Consider the following 14,809-nt stretch of genomic DNA (forward strand, 5'->3'; position numbering starts at 1 on the left):
AGCAGCTCCATGGCCTCCTCTGGCCTCGCTCCAGCAGCTCCACGTCCCTCTTGTGCTGCTGCCCCAGAGCTGGGTCAGGACTGCAGCTCTGGCGCTGGTGGCTGTGCCCGGCTCTGCCTCACCGGTGCCGCAGCTCACGGCTGTCTCACGGCACCGGCACAGCCGTTTCTCACACGCTGGCTCCTTGTTCCTGGCCCTTCCAGCTCAGTGCCCGCGGTGCTGATGGTATCTGCAGCCCTGGGGGCCGTGTCTGCTGGCACCGCACCAGCCAATGCCTCCGGTGGCTTTTTTGATGTCCCAGAACAGGCTGGGCAGGAAGCCGGGTGCGCTGGTCCAGCCGGGAGCGGGCAGTGCCGGCCCTGGGGGGGTTCCTGCCTCCACACGCTGCTCCCCCGAGCCCTGTGCTTGTGCTACCCCAGCACGAGGGCGTGCGAGGGCTCACGAGTGGTGCCGCACCACCAGTCCCAGCCATCAGCCCTCATGGAGCCAAATCCCACTGGCAAAGCGGCTGGGGTCTGCCTGCAGCTGTGTGGACAGGGGCAAGGACACCCCGGTCCTGGGGAAGGAGCTGCCCCAGCCGGGCTCCTGCCAGAGGCTGCCCCACTCCTGGCACTGCGGCCCCCACTTCGGGCACCTCAGCCTTCCTCCACTTCTTGCTGTGCTGGGACAGCATCACCCACCCCCCTGCAGCTGTGTCCCACCGGACTTCCCACAGCTTCCTCCTCGCCACAGCACAGCCCCAAAAGAACTGAGCGTTGCTGTGATGCACAGCACCCAACAGCGGGGTCACAGAGACCCTCCTGCGCCAGCCCTGGCGGCATCGCTGCAATGACACACAGCCGCCTCCCTGCACAGCCTCGACTGCCCCAGCGCAACGCACAGCCAAGCGCACGGGAACTTCGCAGACCGGATCTGCGCGACAGCGCATCCCTCCTGCCCCGTCCGCCTGTCCGTCCCGCTCGGGGCGAGGAGCCAAGGCCAAGGGCAGGCTTCCCCCCGTCCGCAATGAGAGCTGGACACGGTTCCCCCCGGGCTGGCGCCGCCGCAGCAGCACACACGGTCCAAAGGAGACACCTGGACTTTATATAAAAACCACAGACGTTTCTGCACACGCACGTGGGCGCGGGGCGAGCCCCTGCCCGGGACACGATTCACATTTCCAACGTATCAAAACCAAACCAAGCACAGACACACAGCACATGCCCGGCCGCGCGCCTGGCGCCGGTCCTGCGCCGGCACATCACAGTGAGTCGGGGCGCGAGGGGCTGCAGCCGCCCCTCCTGCCCTCTGCATAGAGGGGCTCCACAGAGCCAGGGCGAGGCACCGTGTCCATCCCCGCCGGGGGGAACGTCCCGCAGGCCCCCGGAAGGCACGAGGTGCCCCTTGCTCCCGGAGCCGGAGCAGCAGAGGTGATGCCCGGGAGCGCCGGGGCAGCCGAGCCCCCGCACCGGAGCGGGGCCGGGCTCCGGGCATGCACACACAGACAACACGGACCCGGATGCGGTCCGCACGGCTCAGCAGAGCAGAGGTGGTGTCGGGCTCGGGCCTGGCTCCTGTCCTGTCACACCACCGAGTCCTGGATCTCGGAGCCCAGGCGCACCCGGGGTCTTTGGCAGGCAGGAGACACCTCCACGAAGCTGTCCCGGACGTGGAGGGGCCTCTTCTCCGACTCGGAGAAGGCGCGCTGGGGGCCGGGGGGCTCGTGCACGGGGGTGCTCACGATGTAGTTGTCCTGCAGGGCCTGGTAGCCCTTGTGCTCGGGCGCTGCACTGGGCAGGCTGCTGCCGTTCAGGGGCAGGCTCTCCACCGGCTTGCGGGGCGGCTTCTGGTGCCGGCTGGGGTCGCCGGGCTCCAGCAAGGCTTTCATGCCGTCACGGTGCCGGTGCAGGAGGAAGAGGGCCAGCACGAGGACAGTGGCGGCGAAGAGCACGCACATCACCAGGAACTCGGTCCAGTAGGACTTGCCGTCCAGCCGTGCCGCGGCGCTGCCCACAGCCGACGTGCTGCGCGACGTGCTGACGGTCTCCAGGGCGTCCCGGCCGGTGGCCGCCTTCCTGCCGGGGTCTGGCGGGGCGCGGGGCAGCTCCTGCACGCTCACGCAGTAGCTGGCCATCAGCTTGCGGAATCCCTCCTCCAGCGACCAGCACTCGTAGGTGCCGGCGCGCTCGGGGCTGCCCACCAGGATGAGCGCCCCGTCGGGCAGCACCAGGTAGGAGGCGTTGACGGGCGCCCCGTGGTGCAGCCACCGCCGCGAGGCCAGGTTGGAGAGCAGCTGGCACGGCAGCGGCCGCACCGCGTTGGGCGGCAGCAGCACCCGCTGGCACGGGGCACCCGAGGCTGCGGGGACACAAACCATGGGCGCGTTGGTGAGCGGATGGGGATGCTGAGTGATGGGAGCACCGGGACAGCCCGGGCTGGCAGCAGCCCCACGGCAGGAGCTCACCTGGGGGCAGGAGGATGCGGGGACGCGGCTGGGAGGTGTTGGGCAGCGGGCAGAGCCGTTCCGTGTCAGCATCCTCGATGTCCTGTGCCCAGAGACTGCGGACAGAGAGGGGTCAGGGCAGTGCGGTGCTGCAGGGTGCCGCAGAGGGTGCTGCAGGGTGCAGGGGATGCAGCACTTACTGGGGGTGTGCCGGGGGGTGCATGGTGGCCCTGCGGCAGGCACCCCGGCTCCAGGCACAGAAGGGGTCCCGCGCCAGCACGCACTCCCCACAGCTACGGTACAGGCTGCAGTTGGCGAAGGGCACCTGAGCCACTGCTGTGTAGGTGGCTGCGTACACCAGGCCCTGAGGAGAGGAAACACTGGGGTCAGTGGGAACCACGCAGAGGGGGTGCTCCTGCAGACCCCAGCCCATGAATAGGGGCTGCCCCACAGCATCCCACCCCCAGCACGCCCGTGCCCGGCTCCTGCCTGGTCCTGGTCCAGCAGCAGCTGGAGAACGGGCTGTCCGGCGGGGAAGAGGCGGATCTCCTCGATGATGTGCACCCCGTGGTTCACACGCACGGCCTTGTGCAAGCGCCCGTCGTCTGCAAAGACAAGGACGGTGCTGAGCGGGAATGGGGGCACCCGCAGCACCGGCCCCCGCCCTGCGGCGGCACCCACCCGTGCCCAGGAAGAGGACGTCGTAGGTGCCATGCAGGCCCTGCGTGCGGTGGACGCCGATCTGCTGGTAGCGCAGGCGGCTCTGCAGCAGCAGCGGCTGGCTGCGCACCGCGCTGTCCATCAGGAAATGGTCCTTGATGAAGTTCAGCACCCGGTCCGGCATTTGGAGGGAAGAGTTGATCTTCAGGTGCCGCGTGTGGCTGGTGATGCACTGGGGACAGAGGACAGGGCTCAGCTGGGGCACGAGAGGCAGAGCACGAGGGCTGTCCCACCTCCTGCACTTGGGCCGGCTCTGAGGAGGCACGTACCGTGCCCGGCCGGGGCTCTGGCACGGGGCCGGTGTCCGTGTACCACTGCTGCGTCTCGCGGTTCACCTCCTTGTAGAGCCCGCCAAAGGCTCGCTGCACGCTGCGCATGGGGAAGGCGCACACGGCCGAGCTGCCCAGCCCGCCCTTGTTCCTGCCGGGGGAAGGCAGAGATCAGGCACCCGGCCCCACCGAGCCGCCCACCCCGCGGGCCCTGCCCGCCGCTCACCACTGCGAGGTGAAGACCCCGTAGAAGAGCGTCTCCCTCCAGCGCAGCTCCGCGGGGGTGAGCACGAAGATGTCCTGCAGCACGTTGAAGGGGAAGCCGTCCTCGGGGTGCGAGCAGAGCAGCTGCGCCTTCAGGAAGGTCGTCCACCGCCGCTGCAGCACGCGCTCGCCGCCCTGGTCCCCCTGCGCGGCACAGCGGGTCAGGGCGCGGTGCCAGCCCTCAGCCGGACCCCATGGGCGGGGGCAGCGGCGCAGGGTCTGTCTGCCTGTCCATCTGTGCGGCAGTGCCGAGGCCCGGCAGAGCAGCCCCGGTGTCAGGGAGGCACAAGTGGGCATGCTCCAATGCACCCGGGGGAAGGGAAACGTGACCCGAGAGGGGGACGGGTCTTGTGTCCCCTCGAGCGAGGGGGCAGAGGAGGTGGAAAAGGGTCACTGACACCAAAGATGCTGGTGGGAGAAGCAGGCTCGAGCCTCGGCTGGGTGATCTGGAGCCATAACTGCCCCAGAGGGGTCTCCCATGGGCACTGGTCCTACCCTGGGTGTCCAGGAACCGGAGGATGGAGATGTGCAGGCTGGCCCCACATCCCCACACACCCCACTAGTGACACCCCGGGCACAGCCCCGCTGCCCTGCGCCCACCTTGCACACGCGCGCTATGCGGGACACGATGGTGTTCTCGAAGTAGTCGAACTCCTTCCCGGTCTCGCTGAAGAAGAAGTAGACCTTGTCGTCGTCACCCTCGGGGTTGCCGGCAGGCAGGCTCTCCCGCAGGTAGGCTGAGCCCACGAACACCGGGTCTGGGGACACAGGCACCCTCAGCACTGCCCCACGCCTCCCCCAGCCCAGGGCACAGGGACCCCGGCCCGGCTCTCACCCTGCAGCCAGTTGAGGGAGTTCTCGGTCTTGAGGGCGATGCGGCTCTCCTGGCTGCGGTAGATGGTGGGCTCGTTGCCCTGGAAGTTGCTGACAGTCCCAGCGTAGAGCTCGCCGTCTGCCAAAGAGACGCTCCCGCTGGGACCCGGCACGCGCCGCCGGCACAGCCCCGCTCCCGCCAGGGTCCGTGCTCAGCCCGGTTCAGCCGGGCGCTGCCGGCGGCGCGAGGGTCCTGGTGGCCTTACCGACCATGACGGCCGTGGAGCGGTACTCGGGGTCGAAGGGGCAGCGCCCCTTCCCGTCCTCCAGCAGCACCTTCCCCGACGCGTCCCGCTCCAGGCTGAAGTGCTGCACGTTCTGCAACGGGAGCGGCTGTGAGCGGCGGCAGCGCCGGGGTCCCGTGGCAGGGATCCCCCCTGCACCCCCTGCCCCTGCTCACGATGTAGGCGCAGGCCGGGCTGAAGGCGCAGGTCCCGCACGTGTAGAGGTGGGTGCTGTTCAGCCGCAGCAGCATCTTGATGTAGTTGTGACAGTCCCTCTGCATGGTGAGAGCAGCCGGCTCAGCCTCGCGCCCGCACGCCCCGTGGCACGTCCCGCTCGTGCCGCAGCCCAGGCGCGCAGCGCGGCTCACCTGCGGGTCCTTGCCTTTGAACACACACTGCCTCTTCTTCTCCTCATCGGCGCTCCAAGGCAGCTGCAGGGAGGGGACAGTCACTGCGAGCCCCCCCGCACCGGCTGGTCCCCATGCACCCTGTCCCCGGGCTGGCAGAGCTCGGCCCCACCATCAGTGTCCTCCCCACCCCAGTCACGGCGGTGAGGCAGCCTCTGACTGGGGTCAAGCACCCCAATGACCACAGTGGCTGCTCCACACTGTGCCCAGCAGCTTCTGAATGTGCAGCAGCTTGCACAGGCCCCGAACACTGCCAGCGAGGGGACCCTTGCACCGAGATGCCCCTTCCCCAGGTCCCACACGGGGCTCAGCCCCATCCTCACCCTGCGCGCCAGTGCCCCAAGCTGGAAGTGGCTGGTGTTGATGGCGACGAGCATCTCGCGAGCCCCCACGTAGAGGGTGCTGCCATCGGGGCTGAGCAGCAGGGCTGTGTAGTTGGTCACACCGGGCACCTCGAACCGTTGCACAAGGCGCTCCTCCGAGTCTGCGGAGAGAGAGTGACCAGCATCAGCCCCGCGCAGCCTCCGGCACTCAGCACCCAGACCTGGGGAGCCCCCGTACCGCTCCTGCCCTGACTCTGCTCGGCACAGAGCTGCCAGGGCTGGACCCGGCTCTCCCAGGCACACACAGCACCACAGTGACCGTGCATGGCCACAGCAGCACCTGAGGGCAGCCAAAGCCACTGCCTGGTCCCGGCCACAGGCACAGCCCCAGCACACGCCGTAGCAGCCCTGCCCGTGCCGGGCACCACAGCCAGGGCCACACTTGTCCCGTCACGCACAGCCCCGGGTGACACAGACGACCCAGCCTGGCCCCACAAGCGCCCCAGCTTGCAGCAGGGAGGGACGGGCACCGGCACCGGGACCTTGCACCCGCACACGGGTGGCTCCTGCAGCTGAGTCACGGAGCGCCCGTCCCGCGTGGGTGGCCTGGCCCCGGAAGCCCTTCCTCTGCTCCGCTCCTCTGCTCCGCTCCGGTCTCCTCCTTTCCTCCCCTTCTGCTCTCCCGTAGCCGCTCTGAATCAGACGGGCCCGGCTGTGTCAGCCTGAGTCATGCTGCCAACACCCTCGCTCCTGACACCCCTGTGCCCTGGGGACACCCCGACCTCCCCCGACCCCCTGCCTGCTGCGGGGTCAGCCCCAGGGCTCCCCTTCCTCTGTGCAAGCCAGCTCAAGGACTCGAGGAGCTGCAGGGCCGGGGGTGCTGCGGGGCAGGACCCTGCTCCTCTCCCCATCCCCAGTCACTCCCCAGGTCCCGGTTACCACTGCACTGGGCAGCATCTCCCCCATCCTCAGGGACCCGGCACGAGTCCCAGCTCTTCTGCAGCAGCACAGAATGACGCTGACCCACCCAGGGCACCATCCCATGAGGGGTCCTGCGCCCCAGGTTCGGGGCAATGCTGCCCAATGTGGGCACAGCCCAGCGCAGGCAGCGGAGGGGCAGCGGGGGCCCCTGCACCCCGCATTGCCATCCCAACCCGGGGAGCTGCAGGAGCCTGTGCTGGCTGCCAGGGGACCTGTTAGGACAAGACCTGCTTCTTCCAGACAAACCTGCTGGAGGCACATCCAGTGCTTCCAGGGGAGCAGCTCCCAGCTCCTCCCTCCCACCAACTGCAACCCCAACGGGGCCATGGCCCCCAGGAGCCAGCACCGGGAACACGCAGCCACCGGCAGAGCGGCGGGCACGTGCCCCCCTCCCGGCCCCACCTGGCAGCGCTGGGATCCGCATCGGGACCCCAGGAGCAGCCCCTGAGCTGCAGCCCCACAGCCACAGCAGCCTCTGCAGCTGGGCAGAGCTCAGCCAGAACCGGTCTGTGCAGGCAGGACCGGGCAGCGCGGCTCGACGCGGCGTGGCACGGCATGGCACGGCGCCGAGTGGGAGCATCCCATCCAGCTCGGCGGGTCCCACATCTGCTGGTGCCACCACAGCCGTGGCTGTCGGTCACGGGAGCATGTGGCGGGGCCACGTCCCCGCTGGTGAACCACAGCGCGTCGAGCCAGGGAGCGCTCCCAGCTGCCCGCATCCCGCTGCCAGCGCAGCCCAAACCACGGCACCCTCCCAGGCTGCCCCACAGCCGGATTTAGCCACCTTCTGGCAGCGCGGCCGCCACAGGCACACATGGGCGGCCCCCACCGTGCCACAGCCCCAGCGCTGGGTGATGGAACTGGGCCCAGCAGCTGCTGGTGCTGACCCCAAGCTGCCCATGGAGCGTGTCCGGCTGCTCACCCCCCTACACCAGCCCCGGGGGGCTCTGCATGGCGTCTGCAGGACGCCCTTCCCGGCAAGGGGCTCTGCCTGGCCCAACAGCCCCCTGCCTGCCCCAGTGCAGCCCCAAGCCCTGCCAGAACCACGCGGCTGGTGGGGCTGCAGCAGGTCCTAGAGCAGCCTGCAGCCGCACACAGCACAGCAAGAGCCTCAGCGACACAGTGGGAGGGGAGGGCACCCCCAGGCCCTCAGCTGCCCATGAAACAAGGATAAAACCACACACGAAGCAGGCAGAACCCCCGTGCCTGGCTCACCTCATCCCATGCTCACACAGGATGTGGGGCCAGGAGCACCCCTGGGTGCCCCAGACACATGCAGGGTCCCCATGCAGAGCTGCATGCACCCCTGCTCCCACCTGCAGCACACACAGCCCCACGGCTCTGCCCCATCCAAGCAGCCCGACCCCAGCCCTTGCTACTACATCCCACTGCTGGGACCCCACTGCCCCGGCCATGGCCCCCGGTGGACCACGGGCCCCGCATCCTGGCCAGGCTGGGAGGCTGTTGTGCAGCCTCAGCACCGACGGCTGTCACAAGGCGTTTCCACGCTGCCGCCCCGTCCCGCGGCGTGGGGAGCCCCGGGGCTGGGCGGGATGCTCGGTAACCGCGGGGGGAAGGAGACCCGATGGAGCCCCCGGCATGGACACCCTCGAGAGCACGGACACTCACCGTAGGGCAAGCTGACGCGAGGGACGGGCTCCTGTGCCGCCGAGAGCACCAACGCCGCCAGCACCGAGTGCGCCAGGACCGGCAGCACCGGCAGCGCCGCCATCCCGGGCGGGGCCGAGGCGAGGCGAGGCGAACCGAACCGAACCGGGCCGGCCGGGCCTCCGCCGCCTCCCGCGAAGCCGCCCGGACGCTGCTGACCTGCGGGGAGAGACTGGCTCAGCGGCGGGGCTCGGTTCGGCTCGGCCCGGCCCCGCCGCCCGCCCGGCGCCGCCCTCGCCAGCCCCGGCCCCGGGGCTGCCCGTCCGCCCCCCCAGGCACCGGGGCGGGGCGGCAAAACGCGGCCACATCCCCGCCGTACCGATTCCGGCCCCGCCGTCCCGACCCCACCGGGCCAGGCTGCCCAGAACCGACCCAGCCGCCCGGTACCGATCCAGGCTGCACCCGCGCGGAGCGAGCAGCTCGGAAGAGGAGGCGGCCGCTTCCCCGCCAGGACCGCCCCCGCCCCGCCCCTCCCCGCCCCGGCAGCCCCGGGGGTCTCCCGGTGCTGCGAGCACCCCGGTACCGGGCCCCCGCCCCTCCCGGGCAGCCCCGGCCAGCAGCAACCGGTCCTGCTGCCGGGGGCCGCTGTGGCCCCTGCACCGGCAGCGGCGGCGGGGACCGGCACAGGGGCGGGGAGGTCCCTGCACCGACAGCTCCCTCCCTGCAGCAGGGAAACCGACCGGCCTGGGATGCTGCGGTCGGTCCGTCTGTCCGGGGGGCCTGGCTGCCCTGGGACAGCTCACCCCCGGGCTGCAGCCAGAGCCGGTGGCCGTGCTGGGGGCTGCCGCTGCTCCCGCAGTGCCCAGCTCCAGCTTTGCTGCATCTCCACTCTCTGCAGAGGCTTTCCCCGGCTGCCCTGCGAGGAGCGGGCCTGGGTCTCGGCCGGGGCCGGGGTCTCTGCTGGGGGCTGCGATCTCTGCGGGGGCCGTGGCTGCTGGCCTGCACAGCCCCGTGCCCCCTGCCCTCCTTCAGGAGCGATGGGCTCGCACGGGACACGGCACAGCCGGGCATCGGGATGCCTGTGCCAGCCCCCCCCCCCCCCCCCCCCGGGGCAAGGCTCCCCGGCGCCGGTGTCCGGGCAGGGCAGCCCCCAGGTACGCGGGACACGTCCCCGCCAGCCGCAGTGCCCCGTCCCGGGGGACTCCGGGGTGAGCGTGGTCCCGGAGGGGCCGCGGCACGGGCACGGCGCCGAGCAGGACCCTCTGCCCGGCCCCCGGTGGGCTCCGCACCGCGGAACACGCGGCCCCCGGCAGGAGCAGACCCCGCAGAACTGCCCGCTCGTCCAGCGGTTGCCAAGGCAACGCGATATTACTGACAGCTCCTGATTTTGCCATGGCAACGGGGGGAACGGGGTCTCCCCTCGCCGCGGCAGCTCCCCCGGCGCTGGGGCTGCCCATCACCAGCCTCCCCGCGCCGGGCACAGCCCCACGGCACCCTGCTTGGCCAGGCCTGGCTCCGGTGCCCCCGGCCATCGCCACCACACATTGTGGCCCCCCCTGTGACCTCCGTGCCCCTCTACAGCCCTGCCCATGCTCTCCCACTCGGAACTGCCGGACGGAGCCGGCTGCCCCGGCTGTACCTGGTGCCCAGGGGCTGGTGCTGCCGCTGGTGCCCGGTCTCCCTTGTCTCCTGGCTCCCTTCCTGCTCCCGCTGTGCTCCCAAAGGTGACGTCCCTTCCTGGGGCCGGGGACAGCCCCGCCAGCTCCACCCCACCGGCCTTATCAGCACCCTTTGCCCGGGAAGTGCCACAGACGGGACAGGGCTCTGCGTCATGGAGCCCAGGACGTCACCATCACCCCGCGTGGGATGGGAGCAGACACCCACAGCCACGGCCCCTCCGCCCCACGGCACCCGGGGGGCCATGGGGGACCCTGGGGGCCCAGACTTGCCTGTGCATGGCCATGTGAGCACCCATGCAACACCCCTGCCTAACGGCATGCAGCGATGGGAGCCCCATGGAGAGGCCGGAGGCTCTTGGGGCAGGCACGGTGTGCAGGCAGGGGGGGAGGCAGGGTACAGGCAGGGGGGACAGGCAGGGAGAGCAGGCAGGGAAGGCAGGGAGCAGGCAGTGGAGCGAGGCCAGAGCTGTGCCTTTAAGCGTGGCGGCGCTCCCCACGCTGCTGGCAGCCAGGCCTGTTTACCACAAACTCCCATTTATCTCCTCCGCTGGCCCACGCAGGCTGCCAGCCCTGCCAGGGCACCCTGCAGCACCCTGCCCTGCGCGCCCAGGCCCGCGTGTGCAGGTACCTGCACGCACAAGCACCGCAGCCCCGCCGCCGTCCCAGCCTGCAGCCGCGGCCCGAGGTGCAGCTGCAAACCCCATGGCCTGGGGTCACGGGGCAGGGGCAGCTCTGCACCCCGTTCCCACGCCAGCCCCATTCCTGCGGGCAGTGGGTCCTGGGAAGGCGGCTGCGGAGACGGAAGCTGCTGCCTGCAAGGAGCAGGGCTGAGGCTGCCTGTATCCTGCTGCTGCTGCCTGCGCCCCGCTCTGCTGCCTGTGTGCTCACGCCTTCTGCCTGCCGCCTCAGTTAAGGCAGCGGCACAGGCAGCAGCACAGCCACAGGCAGAGCACAGGCAGCAGTGCAGACACAGAGTACAGGCAGCAGTGCAGGCAGAGCACAGGCAGCAGTGCAGACACAGAGTACAGGCAGCAGTGCAGGCAGAGCACAGGCAGCAGTGCAGACACAGAGTACAGGCAGCAGTGCAGGCAGAGTACAGGCAGCAGTGCAGGCAGAGCACAGGCAGCAGCGCAGACACAGAGCACAGGCAGCAGTGCAGGCAGAGCACAGGCAGCAGCGCAGGTAGAGCACAGGCAGCAGTGCAGACACAGAGCACAGGCAGCAGCACAGACACAGAGCACAGGCAGCAGCACAGGCAGAGCACAGACAGCAGTGCAGACACGTCTCCTACTCAGACCTGCAGCTGCTCACTTGCAGCCCACACACCCAGGCTCTTCCTTCCGACCCACGTCTCCTGGGGCTCACACCCCCCCGGCTCGTCTCTCTCCTGGAGGCTGTCAGACAATCCTGGCCGCCCGGCCGCGATGCATAGGCGCAGAGAGGGAGCCCTCGTGCACTCACGCACCTGCAGCCGCAGGCTCCAGCCACAGATGCTCCCAGCGCCACTGCTCAGCACCAGGGACCCCACGTGTCCCCAGCACCCAAGTGCCGCGGGTGCTGGCAGGAAGCAGCACACAAGGCTCTGCTCCTGGCCCCAGCAGCCACGGGAGAGGCCTCCAGTAGGATGAGGGGCAAGCGTGGGGCAGCCTCCAGCCTGGGGTGAAACCCGGCACAGGCCCTGGTGCAGCGCCCGTGCAGCATCCTCCCCATCCCATGGGCACCGGCCGTGCCACCCTCCTGGGCCCAGGGCTGCAACCCTGCTGCCTGCCCCTCCGCAGCCAGCTCTGACCACACTGCCAGGACCTCCTGACCAGGGTGCTGGTGTCCAACAGCAGCACACAGCCAGCCCCACACCACCCCTTCACCCCATGGATTGACTGGGTACCCCTGGACCCAGCCTGCCAGGCATCACATGAATGCACCCATCCCATTGCTCCCACTGTGTCCCCTGTACCCTGCTTCTGCATGTGAGGACTATGGGGTATCCCCAAGGTCCAGCTCCCACCCAGTGCCAGCGCCTGCCTGCACCCACACACCCACTGCCTGCACCCATGGCTGCAGGACCCATGGGTGCTGCCCTGCACCCCTGTTGCATACTGGGCACCTCTTGGGGTGCACAGGGTGAAACAGAACCAGTGAGCACCCCTCAGTGCTCGCAGTGGGCTCTGAGCACAGGCACCACCGCACACCAGGGTGCAGGAACTGGGGGTGCAGACCCCCGGCCCCATGGAGCCCACGAAGAGGGTACTGGGCTCCTCCTGCTGCTCCGTGGCACCCTCGCAGCGGTGCTGCCTGGGGCTGGGGCTGCCAACCCCAACAGCAGCCGCAGTGGGAGCCCCACGCGGCCGCATCCCCAGCGCAGCCGGGCACCGCGTGTAACACACCCGGCACACGGGAGCAGCGCCTGGAACCAGCCCTGCGGGAAGAGCCCCGCGGCACCGCACCCCCCGCGCCGGCACCCAGCACACCCGTGCGAGCGCTCACACACGCACACACGCACTCTCCACACGCACACTCACATGCACATGCACACACTCACATGCACACTCACACTCACATGCACACTCACACTCACATGCACACGCACACATGCACTCTCCACATGCACACTCACATGCACACGCACACACACGCACACTCACATGCACACGCACACTCACATGCACACGCACACATGCACTCTCCACACGCACACTCACATGCACACGCACACTCACATGCACACGCACACATGCACTCTCCACATGCACACTCACATGCACACGCACACACACGCACACTCACATGCACACGCACACACTCACGTGCACACTCACACTCACATGCACACGCACACACACGCACACTCACATGCACACGCACACACTCACGTGCACACTCACACTCACATGCACACGCACACACTCACATGCACACGCACTCACATGCACACGCACACTCACATGCACACGCACACACTCACACGCACGCACACTCACATGCACATGCACTCACATGCACACACACTCTCACATGCACACGCACACTCACACGCACACGCACACACTCACATGCACACGCACACACTCACATGCACACGCACACACACTCACATGCACACGCACCCTCTCACACCCAGGCCCTCCGCCCCGCCGCCCTGCGCACCCCCGGAGACCCCGCGCCCCCCATGCACCCCCTGCGCACGGCGGCACCGAAGCCCTCTCCGGAGCCGCGCTCACACCCGCCCGCAGCCGCCCCTGCGCCCCCGCTTGCACGCACACCCGCACCCGCACCCCCCGTGCCCGGTGCCCCCCGCCCGCAGCCCCCTCGCGCCGCCCGCTGCTCACCGCTCGGCGGCGGGGCCGGCTCGGGGGGTCCCCGCCCGCGGCGGGCCCGGGGCGGCTCCGGCGGCTCCGCCCGCCGCTCACAACAAAGGGGCCGCCCCGCCCGGCCGCCCCCCAACCCGCCCCGGCACCGGGGCCCCGCCCGCCGGGAGGGTGGTCCCGGCGCGGGGGGGGTCGGTCCCGGTGCTGGGGTGCGGGAGCTGGGGGAGGCCTTGGCACTCCCGGGGGGTCCCGGTGTGGGGTGACGCTGGTGCTGCCCCCCCCCGCCGTGGTGGGCTCAGCGCGGCCAAGGGGCTCAGCACCATTGTGGGGCAGGGGGGAGCGTGGCTTGGGGCCCCGAGTGGGGCCCCGCTGGGGTGAGAGGGGGCTCACTGGTGTCCTGGCTGTGGGACACCCAGAGCATGGCTCGAGGCATCGCTGTGAGGTCCTGGTGGTGACACCCGCCCTGGGCATTTTGGGGTGACTGCTGGCCCGCAGCACCCCGCGGTGGGCCAGGCAGAGGGCCCAGGCAGGACCAGCCAGCTGTGGCCCCGCACCCTGTTTCCTGCAGCACCCTTCCCCCTGGCTGTGCCGCATGCAGTTCCCTTCCGCTGTCCCGTCCCCACTGCCATCCCCTTGCCTGGGCCACCAACCCGTTGGTAGCCCAGCTCCATCGTGGCGTGTCCACAGAGCCTCTGTGCCACCTCGCCTCGCGCCGCACCCACAGCGCTTGGCCAAGCCACTGGCACATGCAGAGGCTCCGCTGCCCGCAGCTGCCTGCCCTGTGCCCGGGGGTGCTGCCGGGGGTCCCACCGTCCCTGTTGTCCTGGCACCACAGCCCTGGGGGAAGCAGACACAGGCTGGCGGCTGCGACCGGCACCCACGAGGGGTCCCGTGTTCGGGAGCGGCACGGCCCGCACCGTGTGTTGACCGCGTGGTGCCCCCTCCCACGGCAGCACGGGGCTGCCTGCAGTGGAGGGACCCCCCCAGGCCCTCCCCTGCTCTCCGGCCGGGCCCCGGTGGCCCCACGCTGCTGCACCCGCAGCCCCCCCGGACACGTCGCTCCCCCGCAGCCCCCCCGGCCCGGCCGCGCTGGGGAGCAGCAGCGGCCGGGCCGTGCTGCGGGCAGGGGCTCTGCCGGGAGGCGGCTCTGGGCCGGTGCCACATGGCCCTGCCGTGACCCGGTCCTCGAGTGCTGCGGTCACGGCGCTGCTGCGAGGCCGGGGGCAGCCGGTGCCGGGGAGGGTCACGGGGAAGGCGGTGGGGACGCCCCATGGAGCACTGGGTGCCGGCCCCCCCGCGCTGGCAGCGCCGCAGGCTCCTGCTCTGGTTAATGTTAAAGCCAGGCAGAATGGGTGCAGCGGCCCCGGCCCCGCCGCCTGCGCAGGCAGGTCCAGCGGGACGGTTCCTCCTCCCGCAGAGGGATCTGCCCGTCCCCTGTGGCTAAAAATAAGCCCTTGGCTTGGCCAGGGTAAAGGCACTGGGCTGAGCAGGCTCCAGGCCACCCCGGCACATCTCCTGGTGCCCAGGCATGTTGTTGGGGTGCCCATGGGGTGCATTTCCCCCTGCATTCCCTGTGTAGGGTCAGGTGAAGGTCCCCTTGGGGCAATGGTAGCAGCCACCCACCCCGCTGGGCCCATCAGCCCTGAGTCACGAGCTGGCCCCGTGTAGTCACACTCACTTCTATGTAAGGAAAACCTGAGGTCGCTCCAACCCCTGGGATCCACCATCAAGCGT

General features: G+C 70.0%; 1 protein-coding gene across 2 annotated transcripts; it reads right to left on the reverse strand.

The window, feature by feature from the left end:
- Positions 1-1,062: 1,062 nt before the first annotated feature.
- Positions 1,063-13,138, reverse strand: SEMA4B (semaphorin 4B). 2 transcript variants are annotated; one of them, XM_065688815.1, is made up of 15 exons: positions 13,097-13,138; positions 8,113-8,310; positions 5,503-5,663; positions 5,141-5,203; positions 4,949-5,047; positions 4,755-4,866; positions 4,511-4,627; positions 4,276-4,433; positions 3,638-3,819; positions 3,412-3,562; positions 3,104-3,314; positions 2,912-3,027; positions 2,623-2,786; positions 2,444-2,538; positions 1,063-2,337 (listed from the first exon to the last, which is right to left on the reverse strand). In XM_065688815.1, the coding sequence occupies exons 2-15, from the start codon at positions 8,213-8,215 to the stop codon at positions 1,562-1,564; spliced, it is 2,508 nt and encodes an 835-aa protein (XP_065544887.1). In that variant the 5' UTR covers positions 8,216-8,310; positions 13,097-13,138; the 3' UTR covers positions 1,063-1,561. The 2 variants fall into 2 exon arrangements, with proteins under 2 accessions (XP_065544887.1, XP_065544886.1); XM_065688814.1 differs by lacking the exon at positions 13,097-13,138 and adding an exon at positions 8,471-8,548.
- Between the last annotated feature and the right edge of the window lie 1,671 nt (positions 13,139-14,809).

The sequence above is a fragment of the Lathamus discolor genome, chromosome 8 (assembly GCF_037157495.1).
Source record: "Lathamus discolor isolate bLatDis1 chromosome 8, bLatDis1.hap1, whole genome shotgun sequence".
In the NCBI taxonomy this organism is placed as follows: Eukaryota; Metazoa; Chordata; class Aves; order Psittaciformes; family Psittacidae; genus Lathamus; species Lathamus discolor.